Raw genomic sequence first — 18632 nt, forward strand, 5'->3', positions numbered from 1 at the left:
AGAATGTACTCCCAGTTTGCTCGTAGGGCCGGTTTTAGCCCTCCTGAGCCTTCAGGAGGCTCCAGAGGGCAAAAAACGACCCTACGAGGGTTGCTCGTAGAGTCATTTTTTGCCCTCCAGAGCCTTCAGGAAAGCTGCCTGAAGGCTCTGGAGGACAAAAAACGGTCCTATGGACAAACCAGAAGTCACTTCCAGGTTGCTCATAGGGTTGTTTTTTGCACTCCGAAGGCTTCAGGGAATCTCCTGAAGCCTCCAGGGGGCCCAGGGGAGGCTGTTTTTGCCCTCCCCAGGCTCCTATAAAACCTCTGGAGCCTGGGGAGGGCAAAAAAAGCAAGCCAAAAATGGGGGGGGGAGCGCTGGTCGTGCGTGCTGGGTCATGCACATAGCATTATGGTTTGTGGCACAACCGCGCACGAACCCCCTGTGCTCCCCCGCTTTTGGCACGCGAGCCACAAAAGGTTCACCATTACTGGGTGGAGTATTGCATCCTTATTCATTACATTTGTGCATTTGTTCTCTCAAAATATCACTTGCTTTCTAGTGGGCTTTGGTATTAGCAGTTTCATTGATCAAAGGCATTTTATTCTAACTCGAGTAGCCAGCAACTGAAGCTTTGGGGTGGGATGCAGATCTCAAAAGTGGTTGGGTTGGTTTGTAAAGGGAGGATTGTGTTTGAATTCTTCAAAACACATTTAAATGGAATTTTACAGCTTGGGCTGGAGATTTAAAGTAAGTGCAGTTTTTATTAGACTGATTTTCTTTGCATAGGCCTTCCCCCATCTCTAGGAAGGAGCCCAACTGCCAATTTTGCTGTAAATAGATATTTTTGGCTAGGCTGTAATCTTCTAGTTTTCATTGTTTGGGCTGCTTGGACTTTGCTTCTTGACCACGAAAGATCAAATGCCCATGTGTGTGTGTGTGTGGCGTGAATTTCTTAGTCTTTTTTGGCTGTGTCTCATATTTCAATCCGATCTGTTAAGGAGTTGCAACATTGCCCTTTAATTTATTTATTCATAAATCTGCCCAACTCTTTAAATACTCTGGTTAGCAGTTTTCCCCATTTGCTGAGTTAGCTGGTGAAGCACAGCTACCACGAATGTTGGCTTGCTTCCAGTCAAGGAGGAGAAACCGCCTTCAGATCGTAATGTCTTGGGGATACGGCATAATGAAGCTGTAATACAGGTAGTCCTCAAATTACAAGCAAAATTGAGCCCCAAATTTCTGCTGCTAAGTGAGAAAGTTGCTCAGTGAGCTTTGCCCCGTTTTACGATTTTTCTTGCCACAGTTATTAAGTGAATCACTGCAGTTATTAACTTAGTAACATGTGAATTTGGCTTCCCCGTTGACTTTGTCAGAATGTCATAAAATATGGTCATATAACCCTAGGAAACGCAACTGTCATAAATACGAGTCAGATGCCAAGCGTCTGAATTTTGATCAGGTGGCCAGGAGGATGTTGCAGTGCGTGAAAAGCAGCTATAAATCACTTATTTCAGCGCCACTGTAACTTTGAATGGCCACTAAATGAACTGTTGTAACTCAAGGACTACCTGTACCTGCATTTTTGTTGCCTTTTAAAATACTGTACCATGTTTCCCCTAAAATAAGACAGGGTCTTATTTTCTTTTGACTCCCGAAATAAGCGCGTGGCCTTATTTTTAGGGAGCTCTTATTATTTTTAAGGTGCAGGAGGCGGCAAGCGTGGTTACCTCATGGCTGTTGCTGTGTGGCACTATTTTGGGGGGAGGACTTATTTTAGCGCATGCGCTCAAAAGCCCAATTGGGCTTATTATCTGGAGAGGTCTTGTTTTCAGGGAAATAGGGTAGTATTATATAATACTAGGGACGTGGTGGCTCAGGGGCTAAGACACTGAGCTTGTCGATCAGAAAAGTTGGCAGTTTGGCGGTTCGAATCCCTAGCACCACATAACGGAGTGAGCTCCTGTTACTTGTCCCACCTTCTGCCAACCTAGCAGTTCGAAAGCATGTAAAAAAAAATGCAAGTAGAAAAATAGTGACCACTTTTGGTGGGAAGGTAAGAGCGTTCCATGCGCCTTTGGCGTTTTTAGCCATGCCGGCCACATGACCACGGAGACGTCTTCGGACAGCGCTGGCTCTTCGGCTTTGAAACGGAGATGAGCACCGCCCCCTAGAGTTGGGAATGACTAGCACATATTTGCGAGGGGGACCTTTACCTTTGCCTTTAGTATTTTGTAAAAGTAAATTCACGGTGCAGAAAGAGGATATTCACAGTGATATTAGCTCTGGTGCATTATGTGATTGTGATGGGAACTTCAGAAGGCCTCCTGAGATAAGGTTCACTTACTCTCCTAACCTTCCAAAAGCTCATAAAAATTTGTCTGTTTCAGAGGTCCTTTGGGACCTAAGCGCTGTAAAGCTCAAGGAATTGTCCATTATTAATGGCAGTTTTTACATTATGTCTAAAAATTGCAGAATGGCATTTCTGTTACTATGTGTTTACTGTATCTCACTGTTATTACATTGGCTGCAGTCCATGCCTCTCAACACGGTTTAAAGTAGCCTCCCCTGAAGCAGTTTATAAATTCATAAATAAAAAAAAAAACTTGTAAGTTTATTTTAGTCAATAAATGTTTCCAAGACAAAAAATATACATAATGAACTTGTTAATCTCTTGTTTGCTTTCTGCTTTAAAGTAGCAACCCTGAAGTATTCATCCTTTTAAAAGAAACTTAAAGGCTTGCTCTTCAGAGACTACATAGGGTCTGAATTGGGTCCCTCATCCCCTGTTGTGTGATATAAAGTAATCTCATAACAGAATCTAGGTCTGAAGAGGCAAAATAAAAGAGGCAAAATAAAGAATGATATATATCAGAATATATATATCAGAAGTTCAGTAATTCGTCGGTTCGAATCCCTAGCGCCACGTAACAGAGTGAGCTCCCGTTACTTGTCCCAGCTTCTGCCAACCTAGCAGTTCGAAAGCAGGTAGAAATGAAAGTAGAAAAAATAGGGACCACTTTTAGTGGGAAGATAACAGTGTTCCATGCGCCTTTGGAGTTTAGTCATGCCAGCCACATGACCACGGAGACATTTTCGGACAGTGCTGGGTCTTCGGCTTTGAAACAGAGTTGAGCACCGCCCCCTAGAATCAGGAACGACTAGCACATATGTGCAAGGGGAACCTTTACCTAAATCAACATATCCATACAACATTCTCTATTTATGGACATGTACAGTCAACTAAGTACTGGGAAGCAACTATCGATTTAGTAAGGAGGCATGATTTCCCAATTCCTTCGGCCGAACCATAATCTCTACCTGCCAATCACTTCAGCAAAAAAGTAACTGTTTCTTGATGTCATTGACCATTAAGGCAAAGAATCTCCTAATCTGACCTTTAGAAATATGACTTAAATACTTCTCATGCTGCTATTAATACAGATCTTTTTGACTTACAACAGAAAAAGCATGAATAAAAGGCCATTTGTAGGATTGAAGTTTGTTTTAGATACATGATGATTAAGTTGGCATTTCATTCATTCCATTTACAAACTTTTATCATCATCATCATCATCATCATCATCATCATTATTAATTTTTAAAAAATGCTTGTTATGCCTGCTAAGAAATCAAGTGAAAATAACCATGAACCTTCAGCAGAGTAGGACATGTTACTTAGAACCTGGGGTCCTCTGCTCGTGAACCAGCATAATTTAATGCATTTTATAGAATTTATAGAATTTAATGAACATTATATAACAAAAGAACTAATCTTTGGGTATTTAGCTCAGCTCAGAAATTGGAAGGAGAATGGAAGTGTTTTATTGTAACCTCTGATTCTTCAAATGAAGCTTGGAAACTATGATGAAGTCATAGGCCCCTGATGGCGAACCTATGGCACGCAGAGCCCCCTCTGCAGGCACGCCAACCGTTGCCCCAGCCCAGCTCCACTGTGCATGCGCGCATGCCTCCCACCAGCCAGCTGGTCTTTAGGTCTCTGCCGCGCATGCATGGGGGGGGCCTTCCCCGATCTCCACAGGTTCCCCCCCCCCCCCAGCACACGTTACCTTTCTACTCCATTTCTGTCCCCTGCACCAACCTGGATGCCAAAACGGGGCGCAGGGGCAGTGAACAAGGCCACCCCATGCCCTGTTTTGGGCCTGGAAAGCTGCCTGCACCCTGGAAGCCAAAACGGGGCATGGGGTAGCCTTGTGTGCCGCCCCCTGTGCCCCGTTTTGGCTTCCAGCTTAGTGTAGGCATCGGAAATGGAGTAGAAAGGTAGGGGGCGCTGGGGGGGGGACCGGCGGGCCCTACCTCAGAAAGCCCAGGAAGAGCTTTTTTTTAAATCCAGGAGATTAAAAACGGTAGCTTGGAAGGAGTCCACCTGTAGCATTTACGCACGAGATGGGCTCCTGGTCCTGTCTCCCTTAAGGTCTGGCAAATCTCCCAATTTCGTTGTATTTAAGTGCAATGACAATAAAGATTATACTTCTACTTCTCCCTTGTTTAATTGGCGGTACAGATGAAAAAGTACCTGTGAGCACAGAAACGCCTAACCTTTTTGTGCTGCTGAGCTTAATTGCTTCTAAATGCCATAGTCACGTACACTACCTGTCTCTACTACTACTTCTCCATCACCATCGCCTGTCATCCTCATATATTGCAATTCATTTATGGCCGTGACGTAACACCCTTTTTGTGAAATGCGTATGGATGGCACTCTAAAGTGCTCAAGCTTATTTATTACTAGCAGTTCTCGCACAGCGGGAACCCTGAAAATTAGCAGCTTAAGCAGATTAAATTACCCTATAGTTACCTACAGTAGTTTCTCAGGGTGGAAACTCACTGTGGCCGGCTAAATAGGAGCCTCCTTGCCGGTGTTTGTGGTCTGTCTGTCTTTCATCTTCTCGGAGCACCAGGAGGCTGCTTGCTTGCTGCTAATCGATCTTGCTCTACCTGTTCCGTGGAGAGAGGGTCAGTTATATATTGTTCTACCTGTCTAGGATAGAGTGACAAAAACGGCAACCAGTGGAATGGCTGAAGTTGTGGGGGCTTCATCACTGGAGGCTTTTAAGAAGAGACTGGACACCCACTTGTCAGAAATGGTATAGGGCAGTGACGGCGAACCTTTTTCTTACGGTGTGCCAAAATTGCGCGCTATCGTACGCGCACACATGCCCACTCAATCCTCCCTGCCCACCTGCGTGGGCACGCACAACCCGCCCCACGCATGCGTGCACACCTCCTCAGGCTTTGGAGGCTTTCCTGAAGGCTAGGGACAGCAAAAACCTCCCCCGCCTCCCCAGAAGCAGGAAACGGCTCGTTTCCGAACTTCTGGTTGGGCTGGTGGGGCCATTTTTCGCCCTCCCCCCCAAACCTCCAGAGGCTTTCCTGAAGGCTGGAGAGGGCAAAAATGGCCTCCCCTGGTCCTCTAGAAGGGCGAAAAATCAGCTGCCCGGCGCACACATGTGCCACCAAATATGGCTCCACCTGCCAACTGTGGCACGCGTGCCTTAGGTTCGCCATCACGGGTAAAGGGTCTCCTGCTTGATTAAGGAGTTAGATTAGAAGACCTTCAAAGTCCCAACTTCTGTATTTTGTATGATAGATACCGTATAAAATCAAATAGAATTGGATGTGCTTAGCCCTGGAGATTTGAGGTTTTCATTATTTATTAAGGTTTTGTTTAATCCCGCCGTTCTTCTTTACAAGTAACTCAAGGGAGCAAACATACACAATACTTCTTCCTCCTTCCCCTATTTTCCCCACAAGGACAATCTGTGAAGTGGGCTGAGAGACTGACCCGCCCAAGGTCATAAATTGGCTTTCATGCCTTAGGCAAGGCCAGAACTCACTTTCCTGATGATTGGCCCAGAATCATCGAACCAGCTCTCATAGCTAAGATGGGACTAGAATTCACCATTTCCCGGTGATTGGCCCAAAGTTAGCCAGCTGGCTTTCATGCTCAAGGTGGCACTAGAACTTACCATCTCCTGGCTCCTCGCCTGATGCCTTAATCGCTAGACCCGTGATGGTGAACCTATGGTGCGCGTGCCACAGCTGGCCAGCAGAGCCCTCTCTGCAGGCACACAAGCCGTTGCCTCCACTCAGCTCCACTGCGCATGTGCGGGTGCCTCCTGCCAGCCAGCTGATTTTCAGGTCTCTACCGCACATGCGCAGGGCTCGGGGGCGCATGCCGGAGATACACATGCATGTGTGGGAGCAGAAGGGTCATGCGCAAATGCACGGGGGACGAGGGGAGTAAGGGGGTGTGGTGAGCTCCCCCCATGGCCCGTTTTATGGTCCCAGGAGACTGTAGGGAGGCCTACTAGGCCCAAAATGGGGCACGGAGGGGGGGCGCACGCATGCGCAGGGAGCCGGGGAGGAATGCGTGGGTCACACACACATGCACGGGGAGCTGAGGCGCAGGGGGTTGTGCGCGCATTGCATTATGGGTGTGGGCGCATGCTGCTCTGTGCGCACGCATGCACTTCCAGCACGCGACGACAAAAAGTTAGCCATCAGTTCACTAGACCAAACTAAAGTTCCAGTCACTCTCTGTTGACATCCAACCTTTCTGTGAAAACCTATCAAATAATCGAATGTTATAGTATTTTAATCTATGCCTAATATTGGGGGCGGTTTGGCATGAGAAAAAAAAATGTTTCCTCCTGTTTATGGCCTTTGTTTGCAACATCTGGTTGGCCCTCTTGGAAACAGAGAGCTGAACTTTGATCTGATCTGGGAAGCTTTGGGCATTTTTATGCTAAGAGACATCTGCTCATTATGACTGCGAACAATAATATGTGGGACACCCTGTTCCACATTCATTAAAAAAAAAGGAAAGTGAACTGTATGTGAATAGCAGAAAGAAAATGCTAATATTTATCCCAACTCCACCCATTGGCCCTTGAAAAGCTTAGTTTCAGCTTCCATTAATTGAAGCCAAACTGTAAATGGGACAGAAATAGAAAATTATTAAAAATATGGGATGATGTAATCAATGTCCTTACATTGAAATGAATTGGAATCAAATATACCATGTTCTCCCAAAAATAAGACAGGGACTTATTTTCTTTTGACCCCCAAAATGAGCGCTTGGCCTTATATTCGGGGAGGTCTTATTATTTTTGAGGTGCAGGAGGGGGTGAGCGTGGACACCTCATGGCTGCTGCTGCGTTGCAATATTTTCGGGGAGGGCTTATTTTAGCGCATGCGCTCAAAAGCCCAATTGGGCTTATTATCCAGGGAGGGCTTATTTTCGGGAAAACAGGGTAATTTTGGTCTTGTCTTTCGCCCTAAGAGCAGTGGGCTCCTTTTACACTCATCAAATAAATATCTTTGCCCAAAGCTGGTTGTGAAACATTCCCCTTCTGTTTTTTCCACAACAACAACAACAATAATCCTGTGAGGTGGTTTGGGATGAGGGTGGCTGGCCCAAGATCATCCAATTGGCTTTCATGGCTAGGGTGGCACTAGAAGTCCCGGTCTCCCACTTTCTAGCCTGGTGCTTTAACCATCTAGCACAGGGGTCCTCAAACCGGCATAGCTGGCTGGAGAATTCTGGGAGTTGAAGTCCACAAGTCTTAAAAGTTGCCAAATTTGAGGACCCTTGAATTAGACCAAACTGGCTCTCCGTATATGCTCTGTCTACTAAGCCATTCGATGAAGAAGGCAACCAAAGGTCAAGGAAAGCAGGAAAATAGATTTAAAAATATCTATTCTCAGCACACTGCTATTAACCAACCCAGACAAGCAGGAATCATCTCCAGATAAGCAAGAACAATCACCAAAGAAAGAATACCGCGCCCAAAAAGCAATCAGAAAAGAAACAGTCCAATAAAGCTAGTAAAACAAACTATATATATAAACAGCCAATAAATTCCACTCCTATGCTCACAGGGGATGATGTTACCTAGTCTAGTGATGAAATGTCTTCAGGAAGACTGGCAATCTTAGAAAGCACTGAGACAAATATTCTAAAGAGTTTAGAAAAGGGTGCGTGAAGACAATATTAGAGATGTCTTGGTAATGGGGGAAACACCCTTTTACATAGTTTGGCTTTTGGGGATGGGTAGCACCAGAGGTGGTATTCAGCAGGTTCTGCCCAGTTCTGGAGAACTGGTAGCGGAAATTTTGAGTAGTTCAGAGAACCAGTAAATATCTCCTCTGACTGGTCCCGCCCCCATCTATTTTCTGCCTCCCGAGTCCCAGCTGATCAGGAGGGAATGGAGATTTTGCAGTATCCTTCCCCTGGAGTGGGGAGGGAATTGGTATTTTGTAATATCTTTCCCCTGGAGGGGGAGGGAATGGAGATTTTGCAGTATCCTTCCCCTGGAGGGGGAGGGAATGGAGATTTTACACTATCCTTCCCCTGGAGTGGGGAGGGAATTGGTATTTTGTAATATTCTTCCCCTGGAGGGGGAGGGAATGGAGATTTTGCAGTATCCTTCCCCTGGAGTGGGGAGGGAATGGGGATTTTACAGTATCCTTCCCCTGGAGTGGGGAGGGAATGGGGATTTTGCAGTATCCTTCCCCTGCCACGCTCACCAAGCCATGCCCACCAAGCCATGCCACGCCCATCATGCCCACATGATAACCGGTCGTAAAACTTTTTGAAATCCACCACTGGGTAGCACCCTCGTCATTCTTCTTCTTTTTCTCTCATTTCACAGCCCGCTCTTCGTAACGTGGAAGATTGGTCGAGATAAAAGGTTGCGTGGATGTATAGGTACCTTTTCTGCCATGAACCTGCATTCAGGACTCAGGGAGTACACACTTACTAGGTAAGACTTGGTGGTTGTTCTCTTCACTTTGAAGAGGGTTGTAATTTATTGTCCCTTCTATTGTTAAATTGGCCCGCTGGAATTTTTGAGCTTTTGCTCCTCACTAGGATTTTTCCAAGCATTCCCAAGTCTTGTTACCTGGGTTTGTTTGCTTAATCCTAAATGCTGAAGTAGCCTGGAACTTGAGCATTTACCGATTTCTAATGCTTCTTTGCCCAAAGCAGACAACTTCAGTTCTATTACGTTTGGTTTTGTTGTTTTTTTTTGAAGACAAGTGGAAGAAAGTTAAAGTCTGTGAAAAAAACAAAACCCAAGTGATCCAGCAATCCAAAATGGCTGGCGTTATCTCCATTTCTCCAACCAGGACTTCCTGCCAGCTACATTTCATTTTAATTTGCTTCATTCTTATTCCTCATTGTTCTTTGGTTACATTCTTGTTCTTGAGCGGAAACCTGTTGAATTAGGGAAGCAAATAGTCAGAGCTCTTAATGATCATCCAGAGTCTTCCTGGACTGCATCTGAGCTAGTTCATTGTTGTGGTCTTCTTGTTGCCTTTCTCGGTGTAGCGTTTATCAACACATCACAACACACTTAGAACAATTAACCAGTGGAACAACTTGCCTCCAGAAGTTGTGAATGCCCCAACACTGGAAGTCTTTAAGAAGATGTTGGATAGCCATTTGTCTGAAATGGTACAGGGTTTCCTGCCTAGGCAGGGGGTTTGACTAGAAGACCTCCAAGGTCCCTTCCAACTCTGCTATTGTATTGTATTTTACATCAAAAGGTAGCGGGTGTTTCTTTTTGGAGGATGGAGGAGAATTTGATAGGGGTGGTGTATTCTTTGGTATAGTGCACTAGACTGAAGATAGTTAATCATTTATCCATTCCTCATTGTGGAATCCAAGGACTAGAAGTGTACAGGTAGTCCTCGACGTACAGCCATTTGTTTAGCAACCATTCAAAGTTAACAACGGCATTGACTTATGAACATTTTTCACACTTAAGACCATTGCAGCTTCCCCACAGAGGTGCCAGGGTTCCAAATAGCATCCAAAAATAAATCAGAGTCCAAAGCAAAGGATTCCTCTATTGCTCTAAGTTCCAATTTATTAAGAGAGTCATGTTGGCACATCTGGGAAAATTCGAATCTGAAAGCTTCCCGGTTTTCCCCACCCAAAAGAAAGTTCAAGATCTTGCCCCCACACCCACAAGTCCATCACATGGTCCAATCTTCCACTGAACACTGGCAGTTTCATCCATCCAGTTCCTGTCAGGTGCAGAGGTGCAGAGACAAAGGATGACCTTGGCTTTCTAGAAAGATTTTTATTATGGCTACATCGCATCTCACTCCTACAATCCCCCCTCCCATTTTCCCATAAGAGAAAATGTCTAGTAGAATAATAGAAAGTGTGGCAGGTCAAAGATCCAAAAGAAAAGATGGCTGCAGACCTGACAAGAGGAGGTTGGATTGCAAAAGTTCCTATTATCCAAGTCAAGATAGGCCTGGCCTTTGGAGACATCTGGCCAGACTTACTATTACTCAATAGTAGTAACTGTGAGAGGGATCTTGGAGTCCTAGTGGACAACCATTTAAATAGGAGCCAGCCGTGTGCAGCAGCTGCCAAAAAAGCCAACACAGTTCTAGGCTGCATAAACAGAGGGATAGAATCAAGATCACGTGAAGGGTTAATACCACTTTATAATGCCTTGGTAAGGCCACACTTGGAATACGGCATTCAGTTTTGGTTGCTACGATGTAGAAAAGATGTGGAGACTCTAGAAAGAGTGCAGAAAAGAGCAACAAAGATGATTAGGGGACTGGAGATTAAAACATGAAGAACGGTTGCAGGAACTGGGTATGAAAAGTTTAAGGAAAAGAAGGACTAAGGGAGACATGATAGCAGTCTTCCAATATCTCAAGGCTTGCCACAAAGAAGAGGGTGTCAAGCTATTCTCCAAAGCACTCAAAGATAGAACAAGAAGCAATGGGTGGAAACTAATCAAGGAGAGAAGCAACTTAGAACTAAGGAGAAATTTCCTGACAGTAAGAACAATTAATCAGTGGAACAACTTGCCTCCAGAAGTTGTGAATGCTCCAACACTGGAAGCTTTAAAGAAGATGTTGAATAACCATTTGTCAGAAGTGGTATAGGGTTTCCTGGCTGGGCAGTGGGTTGGACTAGAAGACCTCCAAGGTCCCTTCCAACTCTGTTATTCTATTCTATTCTATTCTACTCTATGCTCTAAACACTAAAACACATCCAGGTGCTTCCAAGTTCTACCAGTATACAATAGTCCGTTCTCTTTCCTATCCTGAATCTCCCCACTTTTTATTTCTATCCCAACTGGCATCTCAGTATGCAAGGCAGAACTTGGAAGCAGCTGGGCCCTTGCCAGATTGTTCAGTTGTTATTACTGGTTCCAGACCAGCAAACTTGCCAGGTCATTTGTGAATAATTCCTTGCAGTTTTCTTTTAAATGTAGAAATCACATTTTTCTGTCCCCGGGAGCTTCCTGGGCATTAGAAACTCTGCCCTTATTTTGGGGTGTTTTGTTTCTGAACCAAGTGCAAATGCCTGGTGTTCAAATGCCTGTTGAGTGGCGATGACGTTCGGGCTGCTTCAGGCCAAGCCTTTTGTGACACTTTTCTATGCATGAGCCATGCTTGAAAAGTGTGTCCTTCGGCCTAGCTCGTGAATGATGGGCTGTACGTTTTAACGGCACCTTGATTAAATTGGCTGGCTCAGTGGGAATACAGAAAGACGGAAAGTTTTGAAATGAAAGGTGAAATGAAAGAATTGCTCTGTGGCTTAGCTGGGGTGCCTCCCCTTCTCGGGCTAAATTAATTCTTGAATGGGAACATTAGGCGTTGAGCTCAAAAGATCTTTCGGTTTTCCTTTGAGCTCTGAAGAACAGAGTATGAAGCCATGAAGACATTCCAATAAATTTTGGACTTGGAAATACAGTATTCATTCTTGAAAGTATCTATGGAGATTCTCAGTCATTCAGGCCATGGTTGACCCAAAGGCGCTTTTTCAAGAGGCAACTGGATTTTCTTGGTTTTCTTTGAAGACATTTCGTTTCTTATCCAAGAAGCTTCTTAGCTCAGAACTTGCAAAAGCTCCTTTGAGACAGTCTTGTAAGTGCTTAATAGATCTAGAACAGGGGTCCCCAATCCCCTGGTCCGTGGGCCAGTTCCTGGCTGTGGGATGCCAGAAACTGCCCCACACAAGCAAGCGAAGCTCCATCCATGGGATACAGGCAGCACACAAAACCATGTCCACTCTGGTCTGTGGATACCCCTCCCTGCACAGAACTGGTCCTTGGTGCCCCCAAAGGTTGGCTACCACTGATCTAGAATAAATAGGTCTAAAATTGACTCCTTGGAGTAAAAAATACTTTATGTTTGCAGTAATAGGGGCTTGTTGGATTTGATTAATACCTCTTACTCTGGGTAACAATGGTAGCCATAATAAGTAGTCACTCGTTTGGTAGCAGGTATCACAAGAAAAATACATGTGCATAGGTCACATGGTATTCTTTTGGTTTGGTTTTATTATCATTTTTGCTTTGGAGTCATAAAAGAATACAGATTATCCTTGACTTACAACCAGAATTGAGCCCAAAATTTCTATTTGCTAAGAAAGGAAGGCAGTTTATTAAAAAATATTTGCTCCATTGTATGATCTTTCATGGGACATGGTGACTCAGTGGCTAAGACGCTGAGCTTGTCAATGAGAAAGGTCAGCAGTTTGGCGGTTCGAATCCCTAGCGCAGTGATGGCGAACCTATGGCACGCGTGCCAGAAGTGGCACGCGGAGCCATTTGTCAGGGCACGCGAGGCACTGCCCTGTTAGCTGGCCAGCGCGCATGCGTGCGCTGGCCAACTTAGTTCACCTTTTTAAAAGCTTTATAGGAGCCTGGGGAGGGCGAAAAGAGCCTCCCCCGCCCCCCGGAGGCTTTAGGGACCGTCCCTGAAGCCTTCGGAACGCTTAAAACCACCCTCTGAGCAAACCGGAAGTGACTTCCGGTTTGCTCAGAGGGTGGTTTTAAGCGCTCCGAAGGCTTCAGGGAAGCCTCCGGATGGTCCCTGAAGCCTCCGGAGGGCCTCCGGGGGGTCGGGGGAGGCTCTTCTCACCCTCCCCAAGCTCCTATAAAGCCCCTGGAGCCTGGGGAGGGCGAAAAAAGCATGTAAAAATAAGGGGGATCGCGCGTTGTGCGCGCATGCGCACTGGGGGGTCGTGCATTGCATTATGGGTGCGGCACGCCCGCACTCGACCCCCCTGCGCTCCCCCCCTTGTGGCACGCGAGCCAAAAAAGGTTCGCCATCACTGCCCTAGCGCCACATAACGGAGTGAGCTCCCGTTACTTGTCCCAGCTTCTGCCTACCTAGCAGTTCGAAAGCGTGTAAAAATGCAAGTAGAAAAATAGGGACCACCTTTGGTGGGAAGGGAACAGCATTCCGTGCGCCTTTTCACCACAGCTGTTAAACAAATCACTGTGGTTATTAAGTGTGTCACACAGTCATTAAGCAAATCTGAGTTCCCCATTGACTTCGTTTGTTGGAAGCCACCTGGGAAGATTGCAGATGGTGATCACATGAACCCGGGACAGAAAACAGGCATAAATACAGTCCAGTTGCCAAGCACCCAAAAGTTGGTCACATGACTGTGGGATGCTGCAATGATCGTTAGTGTGAAAAATGGTCATAAGTCACCTTTTCAGCTTCAATGATGAGAGCAGTTGTGTCACCAAGGGAAAGTAGTAATAATTGAAATCCACTGTATTGTTTCACTTACATGTTGGGGCTGCATCCACATGTAATGGTAAGCTAGAATTTTAGAATTGCACAACTAAGAAGGAACTCATGCAAAGCCTTTGTCAAGAGCGCTGGCTCTTCGGCTTTGAAACGAAGATGTGAGCACCGCCCCCTAGAGTTGGGAACGACTAGCACATATGTGCGAGGGGAACCTTTACCTTTATAATTAACAGAATCTTGCAAGTCTGGATGTGCTGTATTTCTTCTTTTTCCTTATATACTAGCAAATTAGGGAGGTTTCTGTCTGAGCCGTTGATGAATGTTGTCTGGACATTCTGCATTTAAATAATGTTTTAGCCCAGGGGTCGGCAACCTTAAAACACTCAAAGAGCCACAAAGGTCCTAACCGGAAGCTCCCCGTTCAATTCTGGAGCCGACCGGAAGTCCTGTTCCCCCACCATAGAGTCTCCTCCTAGCGCAGCGTCCTTTTTCCTCTGCCGACCGGAAGTCTGATTCCCCCCACCATAGAGTCTCTTCCTAGCGCGGCATCCTTTTTCCTCTGCCGACCGGAAGTCTGCTTCCCCCACTATAGAGTCTCCTCCTAGCGCGGCATCCTTTTTCCTCTACCTGTCCTAACCGAAAGCCCTGTCTCAATTGTGAAACCAACTGGCGACAGGGAGCTGCAGCAGAGGGATGAAAGAGCCACATGCGGCCCCAGAGTCGCAGGTTGCTGACTCCTGATTTAGCCCCTTTGCTAGGCAACAGTACCTGCATATCTCTATCAAAACCATCTTTCTCTTCATACAGGTAATCCTTACGACCACAGTTGATTCCAAAATTTATGTCGCTAAAAGTGAGAAATTTGTTCAGTGAGTTTTGCCCCATTTTATGACCTTTCTTGCCACAGTTGTTAAGTGAATCACTGCAGTTGTTAGCGTTGGTGACATGGCTGTTAAGTGAATCTGGCTTCCCCATCGACTTGTCAGGAGGTCGCCGAAGGGGATCACGTGACCCTAGGACCCAGCAACCGTCATAAATATGAACCAGTGGTCAAGCACCTGAGTTTTAATCATGCGACCATAGGGATGCCGTGATGGGCGTAACTGAGAAAAATGGTCATAAATCACTTTTTTTTCAGTGCTGTTGTCACTTTGAACAGTTGCGTTGTAAGTCGAGGGGCGCCTGTATTTAAGAACCAAAATGTTCCATTGAGTGGGAAATTATAGCAAAGCACACGACCGGTTTCATATCAAAACCTAATTCTGCTCTATTACGTGCAAGCAAGGAAGCCTAGCGTTTTACGTGGTCCTCGTTCCATAATATCAGGGGTGTCCAAACTTGGGAACTTTAAGACTTGTGGACTTCAACTCCCCGAATTCCCCATGCTGGCTGGGGAATTCGGGGAGTTGAAGTCCACAAGTCTTAAAGTTCCCAAGTTTGGACACCCCTGCATAATATAATTGGTTTCAAAGTGCATCTTGCTTTTAAGCAGACACATCTAAAATACATTGCTAAGGGTTATCCCAGTGCAAGGTTATGTTGTAAGTTTATACCCACCGCTTGCTTTGTTGCTATCAGGTGTACGATGAGCCAATTGTCAATTAAAAGATTGGGCAGTGCTAAAATCCTAAGAACAACAGCAAGAGACACTTTTACTGGCCTTCTGAAAATCTTCCATAAATTGATCGACGGGCCATTTTTGGGACGTTTGCAGAGTGCAAAAACTTCTTTTTTTAAAATTTGCCTCTTCAAAACCTTATACTCTGGTGCATCTTATACTCTGAAAAATACGGTAACTTCCACTACTGTGAAGTGTCGCTTAACCTGAATTCCCATTACGGGTAAACCTTGAGTTACAATCATTTGTTTAGTGCCCGTTTGAAGTTACAACATCAGTGAAAAAGTGACTTATGACTGTTTTTCATACTTACCATCATTACAGCCACCCCGTGGTCATGTGATCAAAATTCAGGCACTTGAATATTTTTAGAAAAGAATATTTTAACTCAAGTGTACATAGGTAGTAGTCCTCCACCTACAACACTTCATCAAGTGACTGTTTAACGTTACAAAGGCACTGAAAAATGTGACTTATAACCTTTTTGCGTGAGTTATGGCCTTTGCAGCATCCCCATAGTCATGTGATCAAAATTCAGATGCTTGGCAACTGGCTCATATTTATGACGGTTGCTGTGTCCCAAGGTCAAGGGATCAACTTTTACGACCTTCTGACAAGCACAGTCAATGAGGAGGCCACTTAACAACCATGCTACTAATTTAACAACTGCTGTAATTCACGTAACTCTGGCAAGAGTGGTTGCAAAATGAGTCAAAACTCACTTAACTGTCTTGCTTTGCAACAGAAATTTTGGGCTCAATTTTGGCCGTACGTTTGAGGACTACCTGTGTTTCTTTTCCAAACACATCCCATTTTCTTATGATTCCCTTCTAATTAAGGTCTGAGGAACAGGATCTCTTTAGGAAGGGTTGTGGAATCACAACCTAATTCACTGTTAGATTCTAGTAGATTTTTTAAAAATTTTGCTCCTTTGTAAGGGTCCACCTTTGGTGTAGTTCTCTCAAGCTGTGTTTTTCTCTGCGTCAGCCTCACTTTGTTCATTTGAGACCAGGTTTTGCATCCCTTTAAGCAAGAATCCTGACTTAAAGGACCACAATATAGGTGCAACCCATTCTTCTTTGCGACTTCTGCTTGGGTAAGTGAGAAAAACACACCATGTGTGGAAAGCTTCTGCAACATTTCGACCTTGCAGCTTGGTTTATTGCAGTATTTCCCAAAATTGGGTACATTCCCCAAAATTGGGCAAAAGTGGTTTTTCTTTGGGTAACAGACAAACAAACTCGTTACCCAATCACAAAGTGTTTTATTTACATTGGCTAAAGAGGACTTTCTGATAAGGGGTTTTCAGGGAAACATTTGGGAAACATTGGTTCACAGCAACCAAGTACCATGTTTCCCTGAAAATAAGACAGGGTCTTATTTTCTCTCCCCCCCCCCCCGCCCCGAAATAAGCGCTTATTTTCGGGGAGGCATTATTTTTGAGGTGCAGGAGGAGGCCAGCGTGGTCACCTCATGGCTGCTGCTGTGTTGCTATATTTTCGCGGGAGGGCTTATTTTAGTGCATGCACTCAAAAGCCCAATTGGGCTTATTATCCAGGGAGGTCTTGTTTTTGGGTAAACAGGGTAAGTGTCCAAAATCGTCATGAGTCACTTTTTTCAGTGTGTTGTAACTTTGAACTGTCACTAAACAAATGGTTGTAAGTCAAGGACCGCCTGTATATTCCTAGCTATTTATTAATTTAATTTTTCTTTGTCCTCCTGCCAGAACTTCCTCACTGGAAGTTTTGAAGGAGACAGGAAGAAAATACTTTTTCAGAGGTTCCCGTGGGATTTGAAATGTTCCTTGTGCCTTGAATCTGCATCTTCCCTTAATTCCCACGAGACAGTAGCAGCTCCCACTTTTCTTTAATTAGCTTTGCTAAGTCATTCTAGATATTAAACATTATGCTGGCATATGCATGTGTTTGAATTTTTACGTTGCAAAGACTTTTTTTTTATTGTTTAATTTATCCAGCGCCTAGAAAGAAATTGTGTTACTGAACATCGAAGAAATCGGACGTCACAATGAGTGGATCTAAGCTGCCCGCAGCAGCCTAAAATTCTGCACATTGTGATTTTATAAAGCTAGAATTCACAGCCTAAAGTGAGGCGCAACTCTTAATTCATTCGGGTAATTGGTATTTAAAGGATTCCATTTTTGACAGGTTTATTTTATCACGTTTTTAAAATTCCTGTAACTCAGAATGTCATCATTTTTGTGAACAGCTAGAATTCACAAAGGAGAAGTGTGTTTCTGTGGGTGGGAACACAGTTGTTTTTCTCTGTTGTGGATCCCTAAAGAAATGAGCAGAAAACATTGGATGATTTCACCTATCACTACAAAAAGATCTGAATTAAGGAGCAACTGTGATCCGTTGGAATGATTTCCAGTTTGAGATGAGACCGTTTTATCCTTACTTTGATACTAATGGATTAATGTCTCAGGATTGATACTAATGGACTAATGACTATAAAACAGCAGTGTTAGAGAGTTAACTGTCCAGTTCTTTGATTTTTTGTTTTTCTAAGTCCAGTTTCTCTGGTCTACAAACTTCTGCAGTTAAAAGCAACTGTTCTGCGTTATAAACTGACCTATCATTGCCGTCTCTTTGAAGATGCTTCTGCTTTTTGGGAGATTATATCTCAGAGTTTGTATGGTTTCCAGGTATTGCAACCTCCATAACTTAAGACTTTCTGAATTCCAGATAAAACCACAACTGAGCATAGCTTCTTCAGCTTTCAGAACTGAAACAGCCTCATGTCCTTGTTCATGTTGGAAATGAGGAGCTGGAGAAAATTTAATTTTGTATACAGGTAGTCCTCGGTTTATAACCAGTCACTTAGCTGATTGAAATTAAGCAGAGATCAAAAAAAAGGTACAGGTTGTCCTTGAATTACGACCAAACTTGAGCCCAAAATTTATGTGTCTAAGTGAGAAATTTGTTAAGTGAGTTTTGTACCATTATATGACTTTTCTTGCCCCATTTGTTAAGTGAATCACTGCAGGTGTTGCGTTAGGAACACAGTTGTTAAGTGAATCTGGTTTCCACATTGATTTTGCTTGTCAAAGGTCACAAAAAGGGATCACATGACATTATGTAGGACACTACAACTGTCGTAAGTGTGAATCAGTTTTCAAGCATCCGAATATAAATCACACGATGTCTTAAGTGCGAAAAACGATCGTAAATCATTTTTTTCAGGGCCCTTGTAACTTTGAATGGTCGCTCAATTAAACGTTGTAAGTAGAGGACTACCTGTACTTATAACACAGACTTAAAGTTCTGATGGCTGCCCCACCACACACACACCCTGGGGTCATGTGAATTCGTTTTTGTTACCCAGCAACCAGCCCTCATGTACGGCCATTTATAGTGTCTCCCAGTTACATCACTACAATTTACCAATATTTACTTCCGGTTTTGAAGACAATGGATTCACTTGAGAGCTGCCGCAAAAAAAATAATCATAAAATTAGATCACTCGG

The 18632-nt window shown here is 44.4% G+C and overlaps 1 protein-coding gene across 1 annotated transcript in view; it reads left to right on the top strand.

The window, feature by feature from the left end:
- Nucleotides 1-18632, top strand: part of AMMECR1 (AMMECR nuclear protein 1) — a 136673-nt gene that overhangs the window by 69886 nt on the left and 48155 nt on the right. Inside the window, exon 3 of the mRNA XM_081964015.1 lies at nucleotides 8658-8768. Within this exon, the coding sequence (XP_081820141.1) occupies nucleotides 8658-8768 (111 nt within the window). The remainder of the gene's footprint in view (nucleotides 1-8657; nucleotides 8769-18632) is intronic.

Source organism: Natrix helvetica (assembly GCF_964273705.1).
Source record: "Natrix helvetica genome assembly, chromosome: 11".
NCBI lineage: Eukaryota > Metazoa > Chordata > Lepidosauria > Squamata > Natricidae > Natrix > Natrix helvetica.